The sequence below is a fragment of the Nelumbo nucifera genome, chromosome 1 (assembly GCF_055504915.1).
Source record: "Nelumbo nucifera cultivar China Antique chromosome 1, China Antique-T2T, whole genome shotgun sequence".
NCBI classification, from domain to species: Eukaryota; Viridiplantae; Streptophyta; class Magnoliopsida; order Proteales; family Nelumbonaceae; genus Nelumbo; species Nelumbo nucifera.
This window is the reverse complement of record NC_142649.1, coordinates 100873581-100897910: the sequence shown is the minus strand read 5'-3', so window position 1 is coordinate 100897910 and position 24330 is coordinate 100873581. Positions and strand designations below refer to the sequence as shown.

At 40.8% G+C, this 24330-nt stretch overlaps 1 protein-coding gene across 4 annotated transcripts; it reads left to right on the top strand.

The window, feature by feature from the left end:
- Nucleotides 1-2460: 2460 nt before the first annotated feature.
- On the top strand, nucleotides 2461-18430 carry LOC104588453 (uncharacterized). 4 transcript variants are annotated; one of them, XM_010246392.3, is made up of 6 exons: nucleotides 2461-2903; nucleotides 3003-4120; nucleotides 16907-16986; nucleotides 17276-17540; nucleotides 17674-17957; nucleotides 18057-18430. In XM_010246392.3, the coding sequence occupies exons 2-5, from the start codon at nucleotides 3355-3357 to the stop codon at nucleotides 17934-17936; spliced, it is 1374 nt and encodes a 457-aa protein (XP_010244694.1). In that variant the 5' UTR covers nucleotides 2461-2903; nucleotides 3003-3354; the 3' UTR covers nucleotides 17937-17957; nucleotides 18057-18430. The 4 variants fall into 4 exon arrangements, with proteins under 4 accessions (XP_010244694.1, XP_010244693.1, XP_088746447.1 ...); XM_010246391.3 differs by having other exon boundaries at nucleotides 18045-18430; XM_088890321.1 differs by having other exon boundaries at nucleotides 2625-4120; nucleotides 18045-18430.
- The last annotated feature ends 5900 nt before the right edge of the window (nucleotides 18431-24330 follow it).

The following is a 24330-nucleotide window of genomic DNA, read 5'->3' as shown; positions in this document are numbered from 1 at the left end:
TGGTCAGTACCATCTCTCTTTTTCATGACTTCAACCTCCCCTTAGACTTAGATACTTTCAACTCGCTGTGCTCCATTAAACAGAATCCAACTGGTCCTAAGGGCATGAACAAGTTTAGTTATTATATATCATACCGACCTCCTTCATGAGTATCCCTCGAAGGTCCTAGCCTGGAAGAGGAGATACTTCATGATTGTTGTTGATGACGGGTGGCCTTTCCCAACACACTGGAGGAATGGCATCAATAACCCCGAGGATCGATTGGATAGGAAGATGAAGAAAAAGATGCATTCCCTGGCGAAGTTTGGCCCAAAGTTAAAGGACTATTTGGCCGAGGAGAAGCTCGTTAAGGCTGGGTTGAGTCCCCCGGGTAGGTCATCACTTCGGGCGCGGGTACTTTGTCTTTTCATGCTACTTTCTTTTATATTACTTTGATTGATCTTCTACTCGTCTTCTGAAGGCATCATGTCTGACCTTCCAATGACTCGGTTCTTATCCGACATGAAGAAGAGAAAGAGGAAGACACTCCAAGGTGATTCTTCCCAGGAACCAACTGTCGAGCCTGCTACCCTTGCTAAAGCTGAGGAGGTTCCAGTTATCAACTTGGTCGAGGAGGACCAAGAGAGGAGGTCACCGGCTCGTCATCCCGAGGTGGCCCGACCTTCTAAGCCTCGATCCAGTCATCTCGGGGCCGACTCTTCAGGTGAGGGCCCCAAGGAGAACTGAATTATCATGGACTTTCGAGTCAGCCTCAAAAAGAGCACGGAGGCCATTTTTCCGAGGAGATCTCCCAGCTTGCCAAACAGTAGAACTCCTGAATTGGGTGCGAAGGCACTGTGCTATCTCATGGTAGTATGTTTTCAATCTCATTACTATGTTGTCGCTTGGATGTTCTCTAGTACTTAGTAAAATTTGCTTCTTTTGCAGACCAATTCCATAGTTCATGCGCTCATGAAGCAGTCTGAGCAACAAGCTGCGAAGGTGAAAACTACTGAGGTGGTGGCCACGGGATACCGGGCTAGGGTGAAGAAGGCAGTCGGGGTCGTCAACAAGTTAGAAGCCGAGTTGGCAGCAAAAGACGAACAACTACGAAGGGAGGTTGAGAGGTTGATGTAAGAAGCTGAGGAGCAGAGGGCCGCTTTTGTTGAGCACAAGGCTGCTCTCACCCAGGAGATCAAGGATGCCGAGGTTCTTGCTGTCTAGAAATATAAGGCTTCGCCGAAATTTGATGAACTTAGGGAGGACCTCGGTATTGCAGCCTTCTAAAAGGGCTTCAAACTTTGTCACTGGATGGCAAGGCGAAAGTTCCCTGAGCTCAACCTTGGATCTGTCACCACGGTGGGCATCACTATGGAGATGCTGCTTGAGGCCAAAGAAGACCTAGACTCCGAGGAGTAAGATGATGACGATCTCAACAAGGAAGCTATAGAAGATGCCCAGGATGTTGCTGCCGGGAAGTTATGGACACCGTTGAAGTGATTACTTTTGCCTCTTTTCTTGGATCCCCATTGTATTAACATCACTAGCCGAGCCTCCGAGCTTGATTTAGTAGGTTTTTCACCTTTTTTTTATGTATAAATTGACATTTTTGAAGTAATGAAAATGTAGTTACTCTTTTAGCCACCTCACATACAACATTTTTCTAAATATTCAACTTCATAAAAAAATTTCCAAGTGTAGGTTCTTCCGAGGTGCCTAACTTCTAGAATGGCTAGGCACGATATGGGGTAACCCGAGGTAACTGTGAGCCGAGGTGAGTAGGCACAGTAAGGTATATGACTTGAACTGCCTATGCACCGATAAGGCATAAATAAGATTTACCCAAACTACCCATATGCTTAGAAAGCAACTGAGTCTTATTTTATCATGGTACCGAGGTCGTTACCAACTCGGCATCGGGGCACTTAGGCTTAGAGTGACTTGTCGTCCACTCTTTGATATATCATTCACACGATCTTACAGCCTTGCATTGAGAACATCTTCACGTGAAAAAAACATATAAATGCATATCATAATGTACGAACAGTGTGAGCATTAGTTTTGTAAGCACGGAGTAAAAGACTACGAACAATGTGAACATTGAAGCCGATCTCCTCAAAAATTAAGTAGTGAGATCTAGACTTGGTTATAAATTATATGTTTATAAATTAGATCTGTCAATGGGTCAGATCTACTCGAGGTAAAACCAAACTGCCTATTAGTTTTGGTTATGTGGTTTAGGTAATTATGAATGTCCAATATAATCGGGGCAGATCCGATTATGACAATTAATAATTAGATTGATTTTAGACCTCGTCTATTTTATAGAACCAATTAACGGGACGATCACCCCCCCTCCCCCGCCCCCGCCCCCACCCAAATAAGCTCTCTATCGCTGTCCTTAATTTTTCTCCTATTATGAGAAACATCAAATTGAATTATGCACCAAGTATTTAAAGAGCTGGAGCTTATAACGGTTTTGGGTACGGATAGAAAAAGATAGATTTGCTTTTTTGAATTATTTTTGATCGACGAAAGATGTGATTGATTTTGGACCTCCGCTTTGGTTGGCGGTGGGTTTGACTAAAATAATAGATAAAAATTTTAAATTCTCAATAAGAGGGAGGAACCATCCAGGAAACTCCACGGGGAGGCAAACGATAGCGTAGGCCTCACCGTTTGTCTTCCTGTCGCTATGGGTTTCTTCCTCTTCCTCTGTTACAACTTACAAAATATCTAAAATACTAGTTGATTTTTTTTTTTTTTTCTTTTGCTTTTGGTTGGTTGAGGCGTTGAGCGAATCAAGAAGGGCAAACAAGGAGTGCAGGTTAATTTTCTCTGTTTCTTTCTGATGATTTGTGATGGTTTTTTCGGTATCTGAACTGGGCAAAGATTGGAAGCTGGTTTTCGAGGGTTTTATTGAGGTAAGAACCTTTGGGTTATTTCTCCCTTGATTGATGATTGATGTGGATACGTTTACTGAGTTGTGGAATGCTGAAGATTGAAATCTTGGTCTTTCCTAGGAATGCAGACGGTGGAGACTCCTTGTTTGACCTACGATGATTCGGATGTGAGCTTTTGATTTTCGAATCTTCCCTGATTTGATGGAATTTTTTTTTTTTTTGAGGCCACTTTTTTCATTTCTTCCATTGAATTTGATCGAGAGTTATTGGTGATAGTGCCCTGATATTGGATTACGGAAATTTTAAGATTTTTGAAACACGGAGATCAGAACTAAAAGGGGATCTTTAAATAAAGAGGAGAGTTTTGGATGGTAAAGGCTGCATGAATCTTGGGTTGTATTGTTTTATTACTCTATTGGTTATCTGAATCGATAATTTGAGGGGAGAGAGAGAGACTATTTTCTGAATACATATGGAGCTTGAAGAATCAATTGTAAATGGTGAGGCAGAGGAAACCGAGAGTCGGAACAGTCGGGACAGTCAGGAGAACTCTGCTGAAACCTCTATCAAGGAAACCCGTCTCTATCGGACACAATTTCCTGGCGCTGTGAGGAAGAAAGCTTATATATTTGATGGCCTGGGGGGTTACTTCACCAAGGAATGGGATCTCACAGAAGGGAATGGCAGAGAATTTTGCTGGTATCACGTTGAACTTCCAAAGGGAAATCAGAAACTCTCATTGTCAGCGCAATACCTTATTGATGTCCTTTGCCCTCCTCTGAAACTCCAAGATATCCTCTCACTCGTCAGTAATGGGCCCTTCTGTGGGCATGTTGATGGAGCACTTGTCTTCAGGGTTAATTCACCAGGCCCTTCTTCCAGCAATTTCACCCTCAGGATTGCTGCAAGAGTCACTGAGAACTCTGTGATCACGGTTTCTCTAGGTCGTGTTCCGAGATTGGGGTTCTCTCCATTGTCTCAATCTCTTCTTTACGAGATTCCCAGTGTGGAGAATCCCGTTGGAGGTGAGGAGAACGGAGAGGGTGGGATCGTGATCAGAGAGCATGTTCTTGAGTTTCTGTTGACAATGAATCATTCTGAGGAGGCTGATAATCCAGTTCCACACACTGTCTCCAATCTTGTTGTTCATATTATTGACACACATGTGGATCACATTCAAGATATAGTGACCAAGCTTGAGATGGAATTGGATTCAGTTGAGCTTGAGCTCGATAAAGGTAGTTGCCTTTTAATATCATATCTAAGCTATACCATAGATTTATTTTTGTTCTGTTTATTCTTTTATTATTTCATGCTGAGTGGCTCCCTTGATTTATTCCCTTCTTTTCTGGTTCAGGAATATGATATCTCAAATTTATGATCAATTTAGAATTTTTAGCATCCTATTTCTTGTTATTTCCTGGATAGTCTATGCTTCTGTTTTCTTACACTCTCTGAGGTGAGTAGCATTACAGTTGAACTGTAAGGTGTACCAGTGTGATGGTAGTTGAAGGAAATTAGGATGCCAATTTCAGGAGGGTTTGAATTGTTGTAAAAGATTAACTATGGGAAGTAGGATTAGGGCTTTAGCTAATGAAACTTGGGTTTTACTAACGAAAGAATTTAAAAAACAATGGAGATATTATTATAAGTTACAAAGAGATTTTTTGGGGAACTAAAAAGATACTTTGAGGTTCTATTGTGTGGAAGATGTGGTAAAAATGGAAAAACTTACTACTCAAGAAAGTTCAGGAGTTGATCAGTCACACCAAGCAGAGTTATCTTACCTTCAACAAAGAATCATTTTTCTGTGTCTGGATGCCACACGCAACCACATGCAACAACTACATTTAAAGTTAATTAAAGCCTTTGCTGAGCATTAATCACTGAAGATTGGGGTTATTTTATGCCATATAGAAATGACTTGCACTCAACCCAGAGGTTTACATTCTATTGATGGGTGCATATTTAGGGACTTGAACTCAACAGTTATGATTAACTAAACTAAACTAATTTCATACCTAGTTGCATCCAGATTAACCTTTTACTCATTTAATAAAAAATAAAACCACAAGGTTTTGTAGAAAAGATGAAACAAGCCTCTCTGTATGTGCAGGAGTAAGGCTGCGCACATCTGTCCCTCCCCAGACCCCACATTGGTGGGAGCCTTGTGCACTGGGCTGCCTTTTTTATGAAACAAGTGAAAATAGTGAAAATTCAGCATAGAGACTTCAAATTGAATCTTCTATGGAAATGGAAGTAGAATTTCTCAATACACTCTTGAAATTCCATAGATATATTTGAACAGTAACATCATACACATTAGAAATAATAAATAACTGGACTTACCATAAATATTAGATGTATCTTAAGTTCACTAAAACTGCTATTGAACTAGAATTTGAAAGAATTGAAACTAGAAGTTTCCTGAGACTCTTATTCGTGTTTAAAACCCATTTGTTTATTCCCAATACTCAGTAGGTCCCATAGGGTTTTATAATGCAGTCATAAAGAACTCCTAGATGTTGTTGAACTAAGATATCAATAAGTAAATACGTGGGATTCCCCAGTCAAGTGAATCTTGAGCTTTATCTTGGATTAGCAGGTAATGGTGAAAGCTTGACAGGTCTACTTCAGTCTAATTCTTATTTGTAGCACCATGAACTTGCATACAACATGGCAAGGAAAGGTTTGTTTTAATTTGCAAGCTGCAGTCTATTAATTTGTAATTTCTACCTTGTTACCTTTAATCAAAGACTATGATTACTTTGGCATATCTCCCCTCTATTTATTACTGGCCATAGGTAATTTTTTAATAGCAAAAGAAAAAGTTCAATAAAAAAGAAAAAGGGAGAGTACATGAGGAAGGCATTAAGATATCACCAGAGGGAAATACACCACTACATAAGACTCAAACAACAACCAACAAAAGTTTACAAAAGACTCAAAATAAGAACTCAAAGAACCAGAGAACCACCAGACTCAACTAATAGGCACAAAAGCATTCCAAAATCCTCAACCCCAAAGACTCCCACACACCACCAACTACACCAAAGCCAATATGGCACCTAGCAAAAATCATCACCCTAGTCTCATCCCTTTCAAATAATTCCTCTTGCCTTTCATCATCCTCGTTCCAGATCTCGTCACTTTCGCCAACCTCTGCTTTTATCAACCTTTCTTCTTTCTTTGATCTCTCAAACTCCTCAAAGGCTCTTCTAGCAAACTCCTCACCACCCCAAAAAAACCGGCATAGCATTTTACCAACTGCTACTTCTCTTTCAACGACTTCCTCAATAGGCAAGCTTCCTAACCCATCCGCCTTTTCTTCAGAAGTAGTAACCAACACCTTCGGTCGACTCAAGAACTTCAATATTCTTCTTTCTTTCTAGTTGTAAACCTTCTAGCTGAGAATCCAATCTGAAGTGATTATGGGAATCATGCCCAACAACAGCAGCATTAATTGGCGTGGACATCTTCACACCCTTTCTCTTACACCTTTATAAAGTTTTTTTGTAGGCCCCGCCCAATCAGACCAAGTTTCAGACGAGAAAGACTTTAGTAAGGTGAACAATTTGAAGGTTTCTTGACCCCCAAGGTTTCTTAGTGGTCACCACTACAACTTCACTCAAACTCTTCTCTTTGGTCTTCCTCCTTCGGTCCAACTCCACATCAATCCATCCAACCACTACTTCCTCGAAAACAAGGTGATCCTTGACTGATCTCTCGATCTGTGAAGAATCATTGCAGCCCATGGCATCAGCCAAACTTACCCCTCCAGCCTCACCAACCTCTCTCCCCATTTCATCATTACTGCTCCCTTCCACAACTTTTTTCCCCTTTCCTTAACCCAACCTTCACTTCTTTAAGAACCTCCCCTGGAACCCTTAAAAAGGTCTCACCAAAGTCAAGAATGTTTTCCTGAGATGAACTGACCTCAATCTCCTCACTATCACCCACGTCTAAGGCTAACACCGGATCACTAGGCACTCGAACACACGAACCTGAAACACTTTCAGCATCTGAAGCATTTTGAACTTCCTCAAGATCAAGAAACTCCTTTTCCGATATCGTAGAAGTCTTCTTTCCATTTTTGTCATATTTAGAAATCACCCATACCCAATTTTCCCCCTCTCCCTTCTGTTCCTCACCTGAGAACCTTTTTGATCAAAACCCCAAGCCTCTTAGTTAAAAGACACAATTTCCTTTTATAAACCTTTAAATTTGCCAAGCGGAAAGACTTATGCCTATCTTTTTGAACTTTATTTTCAAAGAGTGAGCCCCACTCGATCCTTCATCATGTCTCCCATTTCAAGCCACCTTTTTAACTCCCTAGTTCAAAATGTTCTCCACTTCCTTATCAAACCCCACCCTTACCTCCTCATGGCCAGACATGTCTCTTAACTATTACCCCCCCTACCACCTTTATCCCCTGAAAACAGAGAGCCCATCTTATGAACTTATTTATTTGACTTTGGATGGGCCCCACATCTTTCATTTATTCTCAGAAACTTGCAGTCTCCACATTCATTAAGACCCTCCAAACCTACCCCATGCAAACTACTCTTTTTTACAATTCCCAAAATACCCTCATCTTCAACCTCCATCCCTCCCCCTTTGACCTGCCTGTTCATCTCCTCTTCCTTATCAGCATTGAACTATAAACTCTTACTCAATCATCCTTCCACAACTCCAGATTGTTTACCCACCTCAGCATTTAAGATCCTTCAAAAACAATCCTAAGATCATAGATTTCTCCATCAAAGCAAAGAGATAAGGAGGATGGGACTAAATGATAAGACAGCCATAGGTAATAAACAACAGAATATACATTACTCAAGTTAATATCTTAACACATAATATCTTACAAGATTACTTCATCCTTTCTTCTGTACTTCCATAATGCCATGGTTATGAATCTGCTGCTGCATTCGTAAGTTCAAAAAGTTTATCCTACTCCTGTAAACATGTCTTTTACAAATTTTCTATAACTTTTCCAAGGACATAAATTTATATTTACAAGTAGATTGTGTTGAAAAGCATAAAACGCTAATTTGCTTCATGGTTGACAAAAAGACGTTAGCCATCAAATTATAACATGGGTAATATTTCTTTATACCCCAATGTGGTTTTGGAATAGAAGAAATTTTGACCCAAAAAATTTGTTGTCTTGTAGTCCCTTGTTTAGCCAATGTGTCTGCCATCCCATTTGCTGTTCTTCTAACCCATCTAAATGTGACATTCATCCCTCTTGCTAGGGATTCAATTTCATGGACTGTATGCCTGTAAAACCCATGGGATTTTGGTACTGTTTCTTGTCCATGAGATAACCGCTTGAGAATCTCCTTCCACTTCCATGTTAAGAAACCCAAACAGCTTAGCAAATTTAAGGCCCCGAAGAAGACTGTACAATTCTGCTGTCACTGCATCACCATTGGTTACAGGACCTGAATATAAAGCAAGCACCTTCCCTTCTGAGTCTCGAAAGACCCCTCCCATCCCAGCTGAAGCCTGATTGCCTATGTAGCTACCATCAAAGTTGAGTTTTACACAATTGGCTTCTGGTTGTCTCCATTCCATCACTTTTCTTTCCTTATTTTGAGCTGACATAGCCACCTCCTTCTACTCTCTCAGGATATCATTTATAGAGAAAGATTTAAAATCCTCCATTGACTTTACCCAATGAGCAACCTTTATTTTAATTGTTTCCAAGACTTCTAAATCAGGTCTACTCTTATCATTGAAGATCCTTCCATTTCTTTCTTTCCAAACAGTCCAAATCAATGCAGCTCTCACAGCTTTCCACATTAGCCTTCCTCTAGCCTTTGATTGTTGCAAGAAAGCTGGATCGAAGAGCCCTATCACATCCTGAGGAGGAGACCACCTGCACCCAAGATAGAACAAAGATGTTCCCAAATACCAAGCACAAAAGGACAGGATAAGAACATATGGGAAATAGTTTCACCATTATTTTTGCAAAGAAAGCACATTTGAGGAGAAAGCCAAGTGTTTGGCCTTTGTTTCTGCAGCATGTCAATGGTGTTAATCTTACCAAGGAAAACTTCCCAACAAAAAGCCTGAATCTTAGGAGAAAGCCAAGTGTTCACCCCCAAACTAGATTGCTGAATTTGGAAGTTGAAGAAGGATGCACAAGTAAAAAGACCATGTGAGGAAATGGACCACACTCTCTTGTCCTCAACACATTGATCCAAAAAATGGAGTCAAGTTTGCCCAAGAGGAGGATGAGAGAATCACACTCCATTTCCCTTAGAACTCTTCTAAGCCCCAAATCCCAACTTAATCCCGAGGCTGAGAAATTCACAAACTTAGAGATGGGTTCACATTCATAATTGGAAATTGAATAAAGCACAGGAAATTGGACCTTCAGTGGTTGACTACCTATCCACAGGTCCTCCCAAAACAAAATTCTTGACCCATTACCCGCATCATAACGAATGTATAAAGAAAGAAGATACCTCATAAATAGCTTTCCGAGAGGAGGAGTTTGCATTAGGGGCACCTTTGCATCCCAACCATTTTCCAACCAACCATGAATGCTAACGGGCTAACTAAGAAGGAAATGTTCTACTAAATAACTGGGAAGAGAAATTACTTTAGGCTCCAAACAGCGGATATGCTGCTACTTTACCCAGTTTCCTTAAAGTTTTCACCCATAGTTTTCAAGGTGCCAAGGTGAGGCTTGACAACAAGGGGGTGCCTTGATGCCTAGTCGCCTAGACGGGGCCTAGGCAATGGATTTTTTAAAGTAAAAAAAAATATGTCCTAGGGTAGGTCCCTAGGTTCCATAACCATATTTCCTTAATTATCCATAATTTTCATAAAAAAGTATGAACTTAATTTAAAGTATAGAAAATCAATATATTCATGAGAAGAGAAAGAAGAAAGAGAAGAAAACTAAAAATATTTATGTTAGTGTTGACTAAATAAGGGTAGAATAGTCATTTGGGTTTTATTAATATGGCGATGTGTCTTTTAGTTGGTGCTGATGTGTCCCAACTTAAATAGGGCATAAATGACATTTGATATTTATCTTAGTAAACTATATATCCTGGCCGACCTAAGAGAGAATGAGAACCATCTCTTCTCTTGGGTTCGAACAGGTTTCTTCTTCTTCGATTTCTCCTTCTCTTCTTCTCTCCCTCTCTCTCTTAATTCTTCTCTTTTACAACAAGTTCAGATCTGAAACTGACGAATATAAATCATCACATGGTATCAGAGCGCCCAGGTTAAGTCAGTCCAGATCTGTTCGTAATCTCTCAGTTTTCTTCTTTTTTTTTGAAGTTTCGTAAAAGGGCTGAAAAGGAGTTGTTGTATCTTCATTCTGGAGCATTTAATGTATTCGGTTGGGTGTGAAGTTGTGGTTTCAGGTGAACGGTAGAGAACCCTCTAATCGATGGAACGAAGAGGGCTGCAACAGTAGGTTTCATGGTAGGTTCAGATGCGTGGTACTCTTGTGTGTGATGTGTTTGTGAGGTGCCGAAAGTGACAATAGTGGGAGTTAACATTGCTGAAACCTGTGACAGTGTATGCTTCAGCAATGGTCAGTCGTATGATGGTGAGTGATTAACTTGAGGAGTGAAGTACAGTGTTGTTGGAGTGCAGTGTAGTGATTACTGGGTAAGGCAGGTTGAAACAAAAAAAAAATTTTTTTTTTTTTTTTTTTTTTTACAGCCATGGGAGATAATGAACATAAGTTGGTTATGATCCCTCAAGACTACTTGAATGTACAGATGACCTCAATTAAATTGAATGGAGAAAATTACGTACCTTGGGCCAAATCTGTTGAAGTGTTTCTCAGAGCCAAGAAGAAAGTAAAGCATATAAGAGAAAAAAAATCCCCAGTCGATTCCCAGGAGATGCACAGATTATGACTTGGCTGTGGAATAGTATGGAACCTAAGATTAGTGTAAACTTCATGTTCTTAGACTCAGCCAAGGAAATTTGGGATCATGCAAGGAAGCTTTATTCAGGACAGGATAACACCACCAGAGTATATCAGCTCTATCAAGAGTGTTTTAGTCTGCAGCAGGGTAACCAGAGTCTTGAAGAGTATTATGCTAGTCTGAGAAATTTGAGGAATGAGTTGAGTGTGTATCACCCCCTTACATCTGATGTTAAGATTCAGCACCAACAGAGAGAGCAACTTGATGTAACCAGATTTCTGGTGGGACTGAAGCCTGAATATGAACTGGTGAGGGCTCAGATACTAGGTGAGTCTGCCCTCCCCTCTCTCGATGAGGTGTTTTTTCGTCTCCGAAGGATTTTTGTTGGCCCTCCCGAGTACCCCACCATATCCGATAGGACTGCCCTTGTGGCGGCTAAGGGGGCGGCCGTGGTGGTAGAGGAGTAGCTCATCAGGGCCAGCCAGGCCGTGGTGGTAGAGGTGGACACATGTACAGTTGTGGTGGTTGGCGTGTTGGAGGTCGAGATTCAGGGAGAGCTTGTGGTAGAGGACGTAATCATGGTTCGAGAAAGTGTATGCATTGTGGTATAGATGGGCACACTATTAATTTTTGCTATGATCTACACGGCCCACTATCATCCTGGGAAAATCATGCAGTGGCAAGTGGTGATATGAAACAAGGGAGTCAACAGACCGGTCAGACACCTTCACCTATAGATGCCTCTGAACAAGATTTCACATACTGAATATGAGCGGTTGATCCAGGCTACTTCTCAGCCAAGTACAGCTACGCTTGCCCACTCAGGGCTTGTCTGGCATTCAAACCCTCCCATTGGATCATTGACTCTGGAGCTTTTGATCACATGACTGGGACATCAAGTGTGTTCTCTTCACTTTCTTCATCCTCTACAACCCACACTGTCACCCTTGCTAATGGTTCCACTTCTTCCATAAGTGGTATTGATGATGTTAAAACTGGTTCATTATCTTTGTCTTCAGTTCTGTGTGTACCCAAATTTCCTTTTAATTGTATGTCTGTTAATAAATTGACCAAGTCTCTTAATTGCTCTATCACCTTTTATCCTTCATCTTGTGTACTTTAGGATCTCAAGATGGGGATGAAGATCGGTGGAGGGCATGAAGCTGGTAGACTGTATTACCTTGATGGTGGTGGTGGTGGTTCTTTAACAACTCTTCAATCGTCTCTCACCCCTCTCCAGTGGCATTGCAGACTTGGGCACCCATCTCTTAAAGCACTTAAAGCAACTTGTTCCAGCATTGAGTCGTCTTTTTACTTTGGATTGTGAGTCATGTCAGTATGGGAAACATCATCGGGTTTCCTTTAGTCCTAGAGTCGATTATCGTATGTCGAGTCCTTTTTCTTTGGTCCGTTCGGACATTTGGGGTCTAAATAAAATAGTGTCACACAATTGATACAAGTACTTTGTTATTTTTGTTGATGATTATTCAAGGATGACATGGCTTTATCTTATGAAAGAAAGAAGTGAATTATTTTCTATTTTCCAAAAGTTTCATGCTGAAATCCGCACTCAATTTGGTATTCACATTAAGATCCTACGTTCAGATAATGGCCGGGAATATTTTTGTACACCCTTTCAACAATATTTAGAACAACACCAGTATTATTCATCAAACCTCTTGCTCTTACACCCCCCAACAAAATGGGGTAGCTGAATGGAAAAATCGCCATATCTTAGAAATCACTCTGTCCCTGTTGCACCATATGAATGTACCCAAACATTTCTAGAGTGATGCTGTGCTTACATCTTGCTTTCTTATTAACAGAATGCCTATGTCCATCCTTAATGGTCAGTCTCCCTTCTCTGTTCTGTTCCCTACGTTGTCTCCTTTTCCTCTTACTCGGGTTTTTGGGTGTGTGTGCTTTGTTCATGATATTGGTCCCGGACTGGACAAATTAGATGCACGATCTATGATATGTCTTTCTTGGCTATTCTAGGACCTAGAAAGGGTACAAGTGTTACAATCCCAATTCTCGACATTGTTTTCTGTGTCCTGATATTACCTTCTTTGAGTCGGTTCCGTTCTTTTTTGGGTCACATGTCTCTTCCCCTTCTTTCCTTCTACTTCCAGTTCTTGTTGCGGACCCCATTCCTCTTGTTCCAACTGCGCCTAAGTCTTCACCTCTAGTGCCACTTCTTCCTACACGACCACCTATCCATCAACGGTATATGCATTGACATGCACCGGCCTCTCCAACTTCTTCACCGTCGACGGATCCAGAAGTGACTTCCGCAGCACCATCACCCCCTGTTTCTGACCTTGACCTTCTCATTGCCCTACGGAAAGGTAAACGTAGTTGTACCCTTCATCCTAACTCCAATTATGTTTCTGTTTCTCACCTATCTCCTTCCCATCGACAATTTGTTTCGTTGTTATCTTCTGTTTCTGTTTCTGTTCCTAAGGATGTCCAGGAAGCCCTTATCTCTCCGAGGTGGCGTCATGCGATGGAAGAAGAACTCTCCGCTCTAGCTCATAATCATACGTGGGATCTCACCACTCTTCCCTCGGGTAAGCATACTATAGGGTGTAAGTGGGTATATATGGTCAAGAAATTGCCTAATGGTAGTGTTAAGAGATTGAAAGCTCGGTTGGTTGCCAAGGGTTATTCACAGTTATATGGTATTGACTACACAGAGACCTTCTCTCCTATTGCCAAGATTGGCTCTGTTCGTGTTTTGATCTCCCTAGCTGCTATACATGATTGGCCCTTGTTTTAGCTTGATATTAAGAATGCTTTTTTGCATGGTGATCTTCTTAAAGAGGTGTATATGGAGCAACCACCTGGGTTTGTTGCTCAGGGGGAGGACGGTAAGGTGTGTAGGCTCAAGAAAGCTATTTATGGACTTAAACAGTCCCCTTGTGCTTGGTTTGGCAGATTCAATGAAGTCGTAAAGAAGTTTGGCATGAAACAGTGTCAGGTTGACCATTCAATATTCAGCTATGACTCTGATGCGGGGAAGATTTTGTTAGTAGTTTATGTTGATGATATTGTTATTACTAGTAGTGATAGGCCCGGGATTGACAGGTTGAAAACATTTCTGCATGATCATTTTCAAACAAAAGACCTTGGCAAATTGAAATACTTCTTAGGTATAGAAGTGGCAAGGTCTAAGTATGGTATTAATTTGTGCCAGAGGAAATATGTTCTTGATCTATTGGAGGAGATAGGCTTATTGGGTGCCAAACCAGCGGAAACACCCATGGAATTGAATGCCAAGTTGAGCAGTGATACAGGTGAGGAGTTTGAAGATCTAGGAAGGTACAGAAGGTTGGTGGGCAAGCTAAACTATCTAACTATCACTCGGCCAGATATCTCATTTGCAGTGAGTGGTGAGTCAATTTATGCAGAATCCTCGGGTTCCACATTGGGATGCGGTCCTAAGGATTGTAAGGTATTTGAAGGGAGCTCCTGGTCGTGGCTTGCTATATAAGGGTGGTGGAAATATTGAAACAGAGGGATATACAAATGCTGATTGGACTGGATCTATATCTGGCAGAAGGTCTACTACAGGTTATTGTACTTTCCTTGGGGGTAACTTGGTGACATGGAAGAGCAAGAAGTAGACCGTGGTGGCAAGAAGTAGTGCAGAAGCTGAATACAGAGCCATGGCACAGTCAACTTGTGAACTAGTGTGGCTGAGAAATCTCCTACAGGAGATGGGGTACTCGATTACCACTTCGATGAAGCTATATTGTGACAACCAAGCTGCAGTTCACATCTCCTCTAACCTAGTTTTTCATGAGAGAACAAAACACAGAGGTTGATTGTCACTTTGTGAGAGAAAATGTTCTTAGTGGAATGATAAGTACAGCATATGTTAATACAAGGTGTCAATGGTCTGACTTGTTCACCAAAGGGTTGAGTCGGGCAAGAGTGGATTACATATGTAACAAGCTAGGACTATATGATATATACTCTCCAGCTTGAGGGGGAGTGTTAGTGTCGACTAAATAAGGGTAGAATAGTCATTTGGGTTTTATTAATATGGTGATGTGTCTTTTAGTTGGTGCTGATGTGTCCTAACTTAAATAGGGGCATAAATGACATTTGATATTTATCTTAGTAAACTATATACCCTGGCCGACCTAAGAGAGAATGAGAACCATTCTCTTCTCTTGGGTTCGAACAGGTTTCTTCTTCTTCGATTTCTCCTTCTCTTCTTCTCTCCCTCTCTCTCTTCTCTTTTACAACAAGTTCAGATCTGAAACTGACAAATATAAATCATCACAATATATATATATATATATATATATATATATATATATATATATATATATATATATATATATAAACACAAAATGAATATTTTAGTTTAGTAATATCTATTTTATAATTATAATCTCACAATATTAAGAATATAAAAGCATTTTATAACACAATGTAAAAAGCTGCTTTGCGATTAGACAAGGTGAGCTTCCAAGGGCACCTTGTTGCCTAGGCGTCGCCTTGACAACTAGGTTTTCACTTTCAAGTATATGGCTGGAACAGGAGGAATTTATTTCTCCCCTTTTCTTCTTCTTTTTCTTTTCTTTCTTTTAGGGGTGCAAGTCAGGTGATTGATTTGAAGAATTTACGCTGCTGGGTCCAGGCTTTCAGGCCCAGCCTTCAGATCTTGATAAATTCTCAACCTGAGCCTGCCCAAGTTGCACCCCTATTTTCCTTTGCCTTTTCTTTTATGATGGGTAGGGGATTTTACTTGGAAGTATTTTTCTGTCATCACATGAAAGTCTTTTAGGGAGAATTTCTTTTCCTTTCTCTAACCTTGTTTGCAAGGTTAGAACCCTACTCATTGATCTGAAGGCTGCTATGCTTATTTGCTTCTAACTATCAAACCACCAGAATCAATCTCTCTCTCTCTCTCTCTCCCCCTCTCTCTCTCTAATGCATGCACACCTATACCAAGGTTCTAAATATTGATAAAGGCCAATACACTGATTGGGGCGCATTGGCCTGTATCGTGCTGTGCCTTATCCTTTTTTTTTTTAGTTTTTTTCACATTGGTTCAGGGGGGTCAGTTTAAGGCCTGTTTACCCCCTGAACCAGGTCAGACCCCAAAACACCTGTAATAGGGATGTATTGGGGGGTGACCGATAGGTCCAATATGATACATATCGGCTGATATGCCCCGATACGTTGCGATTTTTTGATCATTGGCCTATACCACCTTTCCTAGCTTGTACATATTTTGACAACTAGATTTTCTTTATCAAATAAAACATTTGGTTGCAATCTTGTAAATAAAATGTGTAATGTGCTTACTTGGGGAGTATCAGGGATTGGAGGTTTTGTGTCAAACTGGAGAGCAAACATGATTGTTCTGCATCTCAGGGATTGGAGGTTCTGCATGGATCTTGAAATGCAGTCAAATGAGGAAAAGGAAGGTCATAGAAGATGTCCATGGGGATTGTTCTGCATTCTGCATGATCTTGGATTAATTCTGGTCTCCTCTACTGTTTTGAGATGGAATACTAAAGAAATGGTTGGTTTTACTGATGGATGCCAAGATTGGGTGTTTATTAGGATTTATTTTATAGAGTTTATTCGCATAGGAAGCTTGTATAGATGCATAATTTGAGATGTGATGTCCATCTTGTATAGCATCTTCTTGTAAATTTTCCATATTTTTAGATTGTTGCTGCTTGTTAAAAAGCAAAACAATTTCTCAAGGAAAAGAAAAAACTTAGTGTTAGATTACTTAATTGATGATAGGATGACAAAAAGAAATGTTGGGTTGCTTACCTTTCCATTAGAAAACAGATTTGCCCTTGATACTATGACATCTTCTCAAATGCTCTTTTTTTTATACTGTACATTCCTGTAGTGTTATAATGACCTGCTTAGTGTGATTTGAAATTGTTTTTCCCTTAATACTATTTTCTCCTTCAAACAGGCTCACATTAGCATGTCACATGCTCTTTTATAAGATACTGGTTGGCTTAATTGCTTATGTATGTTGTGTTTTCGTCCAGCACTTGGTGCATATTCCTGTCTGTTTGAGTTTACATGATTTGTTCTTTGACTAAACTTCTATATATGATATCTTTCTCTTGATTGAAGGTAGCTTTGCTCTGAAAAAGCAAATGCTGGATGACAGAAGATTTCCTAAGATGCTTCTGAATTTACAACGGCTACTGCAGGTAGTTCTCAACTCCAGGCATTTCATTGACAATGGTATATATGACATGCTGGGTGGTTAGAATCATTGGAAATTGACAGAACCAGATGGGCACCGACATGTTTTTCTTGTACTGTTTCTAAACCATATCTTCTTTTTTTTTTTTGGAATATTCAAAATACCAAAACTTCATAATTGTTCTACCCAATTTAGTTTTCTCTAGGTAAGGGGACATTTCAACATGAAATCTAGCATGACATGGGCCTCATTGTTCAAGTTCAAATATTGTTTAATTTTTTCCCTTAAATCAGGTAATTGCACACGGGGAGCAAGTATTCCCACGTGTTAAAGAAAAATGTGCTACAAAAAGTTGGTTTGCCAGTGAAGACATTGTTTCCCTTGAAGAGCTGATTGGACGCCTTAGAAGGCTTAAGGAGAATGTTGGGTTCATAGTAAACCGTGTCAGAGCAATACAGACCAGTCTTGATAGTTGGCAATCTGAGCAAATAAATAAAAAGCTTTACTATCTTTCTTTCCTTTCAATAATATTCCTTCCTTTATCAATCATCACTGGGGGTAAGTTTCCTTATTTTTCTGATTGTTTCTGAAAGCAGTTTGCTAGTTTATTTTGCTTGAGCTTTGCTTTAAGCTTTCTGTTAGTGAGAAGTATCTAATATCAACCTTCTTCAATGGTGGATGCTTTCAACAGTATTTGGGATGAACGTTGGGGGAGTTCCATGGACAGAGCAAAAAGATCCTGCCCTAAAAGATGGATTTCACAATGTCTTGTTGATCTGTCTCATTGTGCTACTGCTTCTACTGCTTTGCTTTACTTTCCCATCTCTCTATGTCCGTGTATCTGCTTGGCGGAGAAGGGTGATGCTGAGGAGCTGGTCTCTGAATAGGAAGTCATTCTTAAGGAGAACTATTGGAAGTGGAATACAGGAAAGAGGGGGTTATTTCCGCCTTTGAAAGTCCTAGATTATCTTTTTAGTAAGTGCCATGTTCCTTTTTCTCTTCCAGTTTCCATTTGTTGTAGCTTGTCTTTGTAGATGTTTGCTTACCTGTAAGGTTTCCTAGGGAAATTTGCAGCTTGTTGCTCCGGAGAATATTTATTAAGTCATTTCTCAAGGAACTTGATGGAACAATGGATTCTCCTCTTCCTGTGTTTGAAGGTCCTCAAGAACTTTTGAATGCTCTTGAACACACCATAGCTGTACAAATGAGAAGCAGTTGACTGACTGATGATGAGAATTAACGTTCTTGTTGAGTCTGAACAGAAGAAAGGCAATTTTCAGTTGGACAGTGCTCATCTGTTGGACCCCTTGTATCTTTATGATTTGATTTATTTATTCTTTTTATGAAGTTGGAAAGGTCCTTCAGTTTTGATTGTGTATAATGTTCATTCTTTTAAACATGTCCACTCTAAATATGAAAAGTCCAATTTGATGTTTGATGGTCCTCAATCGCTTAGCCTGCTATTATATCCTGTTTTCCTGGAACTTCTAGGGGTGCATGCATGTAAACAGCACATGGTTTCAGCACCTTGCTCCACTAATTCTGTTCAGCATGAATGTCAGTCCTCTTCTTTATATGAATTTGACAAATTGTCATGGAAATTTTCTCTTTCAAAAGACAGCGCTCTATGAGGAGCAGATCCAGACTTGTATCAGGCTGTTCGAGCTCAAGCTTGAAACTCAACTTGAGTTCGGTTGAGTTCCATGTTTTTCGCTCGAACTCAACTCGAGCTAATTATAAATTAGTATTAAAAATTATAAATACGTTAATATTAAGCATATTAAAAAATATAAGTATATTATGAAAGTTAATTATAAATTTATTTATTTATATTATATAAAAGTTAATGTAAAAAATCAATGCTTATTTATATTATAAATACAAATATATTAAAAAATAGTATCTTATTATGAACTTGATTAGGCTTGCAAGCCACTTTAACCGGGTATTGTGAAGCTCGAAGTCAGTTCGACCAAATACTCAACTTAATCAAGCTCAACTTGAACTCAATTACTTTGAGCCGAATTCAAGTATTTACTGAGCTGATGCTGAGTATCTCGCAAGTAGGCTCGACTTGCTTACACCCCTTTAGTGCACAGATGAAATAAAATGCAACCTGATGCAAAGTAATTTAAAACCCAAAGCAAAAGTGAACAAGAATTTGCATTCTTTGCATTTATACTCTTATTTGTAATATTGGTTCAGTCTCGAAATAGTATAAATACAAATATGTACAGTTCGAAACTTTTTATATGGTATTTTAAACCTTATATTTGCACTGTAGGCTCAGTTTAGGAGTACAAATACAAATATGTAGTGTAAAACTTTATATTTTATATTTATTTGTACTATACATATTTGTATTTATACTCCTTCCAAACTGAGCCGTAATATTTGTTTTTGAATTCTTTGCAAATGGAGCCAATGTGAATGAATTTAAGGCAGGCCCAGCCCGAGCTTGAACCAGCCCAACCCGGAAATTTACATAGGCTGGGCTTGGATTTTTGGTCCTCAGGCTGGGCTTGGCCCAAGAAGTTGAGTTTTTTATTTTTTGGGCTGGGCTCAAGTCTAGCTCTTAGGTAGTCCAAACCCAGCCCGAGCCCGGCCCAATTATATACATTTATACATATATATGTATATATGTAAATGTTGTATACATATTTACATATATATACATACATATTTGTATAGAAATTTTGTATACATATTTAAGTACATACATAAATATATGTATATATATTTGCATAAATACATTTATATATGTATAATTTTAGATTAGGTTCATTGACCAACCCAAGCCCGGCCCGGGCCCGAACCCAATCCGAGTGCATCAAATTACGGGGGGGCTGGGCTCAGGTTGGAAAAATCGGGCTTGACCTCAGGTTCAGGACAGGCTCAGGCCTAAAGCCCAGATTTTAGGGCCGGGCCTGGGGTGACCATAAACCCGGCCCAACCCGCCCGACTTGCACCCCTACAGTAAAGGCATAAAGAAATAGAAATGAATAAGTTTTTCTCCCTTTAAAACTCTATCATTATCCAAAACCGGGCATTGCCACCACCTCTTATTTTTCTACACAAACCACCATTTTCTACCATTGTTTTAACAGTTTACTTATTCGCACCGCCTCTTTCAATTTTAATCTTATGAATGTTCTGAAATCGGCCAATTAATCCGAACCATCCAAATGATGCTCTAGATTTTAGCCGCTACCACCATTTCCATCAAAACCCTCATTCATTTTCCCCCTCACCACTATTTGTAAATGCACCACCACCTGTTTAGGCTGTGTTCGTTAATGTGAATGGTTTTGTTTTTTAAATAAAAATAAGTGTAAAATATTAAACATACTCAAATTTTCATCAATTGACTTAAATATACCCTAAGTTTACTAGACCTAAATATACCTTGTGAGCATAAAAGATTTCTTTTACCTTTCAGCATTTCAGATTTTCAAAAAGAGCCAAAAAAACCAAGACCCCAACAACTACCACCAAATGACCAAACCTAAGTAGCAACTACCTTCTACATTCCTCCTTTCTCCTGTTCTTTCCTCACCCGAGAAGCTGATCAGATATGGTGGCTACCCAAGAAAAGGAAAGTGATAGAATTCAGAGAGGTAATACCCTGTTGGCTTACTGAGCCTTCTTTGTCCATACTTTCTTTGTCTCTCTTGTTTAGTGACTTCAAGAGGCAATATCTCTGAGTGCTTTCACATCCAAAAACAGACAAAAATATAGAGTGGAGGTTATATTACAATTTACATGTGACAATGATAAACAAAGAAGTATCAGATTGCAATCCAACGGTAAACAAACAATTTCATTTTACCATTTCCCATATACAATTTCACAAACCATTTTCTTGAAGGATAACGTTCTATTTAAAGCAGAACTCCCTATTTTAAAGCAGAGTAAGATCCTTGAACGATGGAATTCTATTGTGGTTGCAGAAATAGAGCAAGAAAGAAGGTATCATTTGAAAAGGAGGGATTTTTTTCATAGGGCAAAATAGGATTTTTAGAATATTAAAAGATCTTTACATTGATAAAAAAAAGTATTAAAAAGGTTCAAGAGACGAGAGAAGAAACTGAGTGTATGTTTTAAGTCTTTCACTCTGAAAACTGTTTCAACCCAGGCCCAAGCCGAAGGTCAAGCTTGATATTCCCAACCAGAACCCAGCCTGCACTGAAATTTGATGCACTCTTGTTGGGATTGGGCTGGTCAATGAGCCCAGTCTAAAATTTGACATACATTTTTGTGTTTGTGAAAATATGCTTGTGTTTGTCTATAATGCATGTATGTATGTACATACTATATATACATGTATATATGCATATATGTATAACTGTATTTGTATAGTTGGGCCTGGTTCAAATTGGCTCAGGTTAGGATAAGTACAAGCTGGGCTTGGTTTGTGATGGTGCACGATCTGGAAGCTCCTATCTGGAAGGTTACCTGGATGCTGGTCGCTTAGCGAGATGGTTCAAACTACAAGAAAACAGATCAAAGAACTCGGGGTAGCTAACCTGGCGAGATCACTCCGATGCTTAAGTTTGTACTGTGTTCTGGTAGCGAGCTAAAAGCTTGAATGCAAGTAAGCTAGTTAGTAAGTAATCTCGCGTACCTTGTGCTATGGGGGTTAATGCTCTTATATAGCTGAGCTGCTGTAGCTCTCACGAAACACTCCCGAGATCTTCTACCTGAACCCTAGAAGCCCATTCCACTCCAAAAGGTGGATAACGAGGTGGTTGATAAGGCTTATCGGGTCCATCCAATTCAGGCGGGATGACGGCAATGATCCCGAAGTGTTAGAAGACGGTTGGTAGGCTTCTAGATGCGCGCCACACGTGACTTTGGAAAGCTGAATCATCCTGAGATGCCTGGTCTCCAGAGCTCCAGGGGTGGTCGAGGTGCTCGGAGTGATCTGACCTGCCGAGGTGTAGTTCGACCCGCCAGGTGGCCGGGAATGCTGAGTCATGCATCTAGTCACTAGGTTGAGTCCACATGTCTGCAACTCACTAGGTTGGGCCAAATTACCCCTCATCAATTGCCCCCCAATCCCCGTGCCCGGGGTCTCGACCTGGTGCAAGAAGTTCATGATAAGCTCAGGTGGATTAGGCCCGATTTCCTTCTGGTCTGATGCCCGACCCAATGGTTGGATCGCAATGACACACAACTCGATCAGAAAAAACCAGATCGCATATTGGGGACACACGGATGCCACATGAGTTATAAACTCCGTGGATGCCAAAACGAGTGCTCAACCGAATTCGGCCTCGGTAGGCATGCACCTGGTTTTCATGAGAGCCATTGGATCATGCAGATCTGGACCGTTGGATGTCGGGTATAATGGCTATAAATAGGGGGTCCCTGGGACCCATCTTCTTCACCATATTTCGCGTATTCAGGTTTTGAGGTCGTGCATCTGTCTCTAGGTCGGTGCCACCTACCCTTGTTCTCGAGGTCGCTTTATTCTCTTCTTCGGTCTTTAGGTGAGTTCGCCTTGTCTCCGTTTCTGTTTTCTGTTTGTCTTTTCCTTTCCACTTAGTTCGTCATGTCTAGCATCGATAATGGTAGTCTCTTCAACTTAAGTGATGAGTCTGCCAGAGCCAAGGTGGGGACCTCGGCACAGGTTGAAGAGTCGAACCCTACCGAGGTGAGCGCGTTGGTGCATGATTCTAACTCCAACCCGTCCGAGGCAGATGCACCCCTACAAGAGCGCAAGGCTTCCGGGAAGGGAGCCTCCACCTCGCGCCGCACTCGGGGACCAGATAGCTTTGGCCTTCGATCATGATGGCTGACAGGCTCCTAGCTCTGGCTGATCACTACAGGCTACCTGATAACCCTATATATAGCATTCCTTTAGGAAAGTATCCTTGGGACCATGATCACAGCAAGATCGTGGTGTTCGAGGAGCAGCTCATGGCTGGGTTGTGCTTCCCATTCCACCCCTTTATTATTGAGGTCGTCAAGGTTTTTGACATCGCCATAGATCAACTCCACCCTAACTCGATCTGCACCATTGTAGGTACCATCTCCCTCTCCCATGACTATAACAGGCCTTTGACCCTTGACATCTTTAGTTCGATCTGCTCCATCAAAAAGAACTCTGCCTGTGTCCTCCCAGAGAACAGGCATAGATATTACATGTCTCCTCGTCCCGGGTATAAGGTCTTATATGACGCCCCCAATAATGTCCCGGCCTAGAAGAGGCGCTATTTCGTGGTTCACAACACCGCAGGGTGGCTATTCCCTACTCATTGGAGACCGACCATTTTGGACTCCAGCATCAAGTTAGATAAGGAGACAAAGGCAAAAATCCGCTCTTGGGCGCAGCTCGGTATGAAGCTAGAAGACTTCTTGTCCAAGGAAAAGCTCATAAAAGTCGGGTTGAGTCCTCCTGGTAGGTTGCCACCTCGGTGCACACACTTGTCTTTTCCTTTGAATTCATCCTTAACTGCTTTGGCTAATCTGACTATTATTTTCCACAAGAACCATAGAGGATATTCCCGCAAGTGAATTCTTCGAGAGCATGAAGAAGGGGAAGAAGAGGAGGGCATCCAAGAAGGCCCGTTCTCAAGAGATTCCTAGCCCGCCCGTCACCGAGACTATTGTCACTGTGGAACCTCCTGTTATCGACATGGTCAAAGAGGACCAAGGTAAAAGTTCCCCGCCTCACCTACCAAGCCACCCACGGGGCCAGCTCTTCAAGAGAGGGCCCTGAAGTGTAGCCGAGCATCATGAACCCGAAGTACAGCCACCTTAAGAGCAAGGAAACAGTCTACACTACGGAGGTCATCTAATTTTTCGAGCTATCGGTCACTCAGCTCGGGCAAAAGGCAGCCAGTCATTGTATGGTGGTACGTATCTAAACCTCGAATAGTGCTTTTTCCTCATTCTCTCTCGATACTTAGAAATTTTCTTCCTTCTTTTGCCAGGCGAGCTCTATGATCCATTTTTTGGTGCAGCAATCAAACCTACATCTGAAGAGGGCCCTGCTAGTCGAGGACTCCAAGAAGGCTCAAAGTAACTGTAGAAGTCCCTCAGTCAAGTCCATAAACTAGAAAATGACGCTCGGGCTCATTAGGGATTGGTCAAGCTCCTGATGAAGGAGAAGGAGGACCTTCAGCAAGAGAAAGAGAATATTCAAGCTCTTCTGAAGGAGTGCGAGACCATATTCGTGAGGCAATAACAGAGGCCGTGAGTAATGTCGTCTAGGCTTACAAGAGTTCGGAGGAATTTTCCCAGCTAAGGATAAAGATCAACATGGTTGCTTACCAGAAAGGCTTTATGCTCAGTAGATGGCTAACGCGGCGTGAGTACCCTGGGCTCGGTCTCAAGGCTGTCA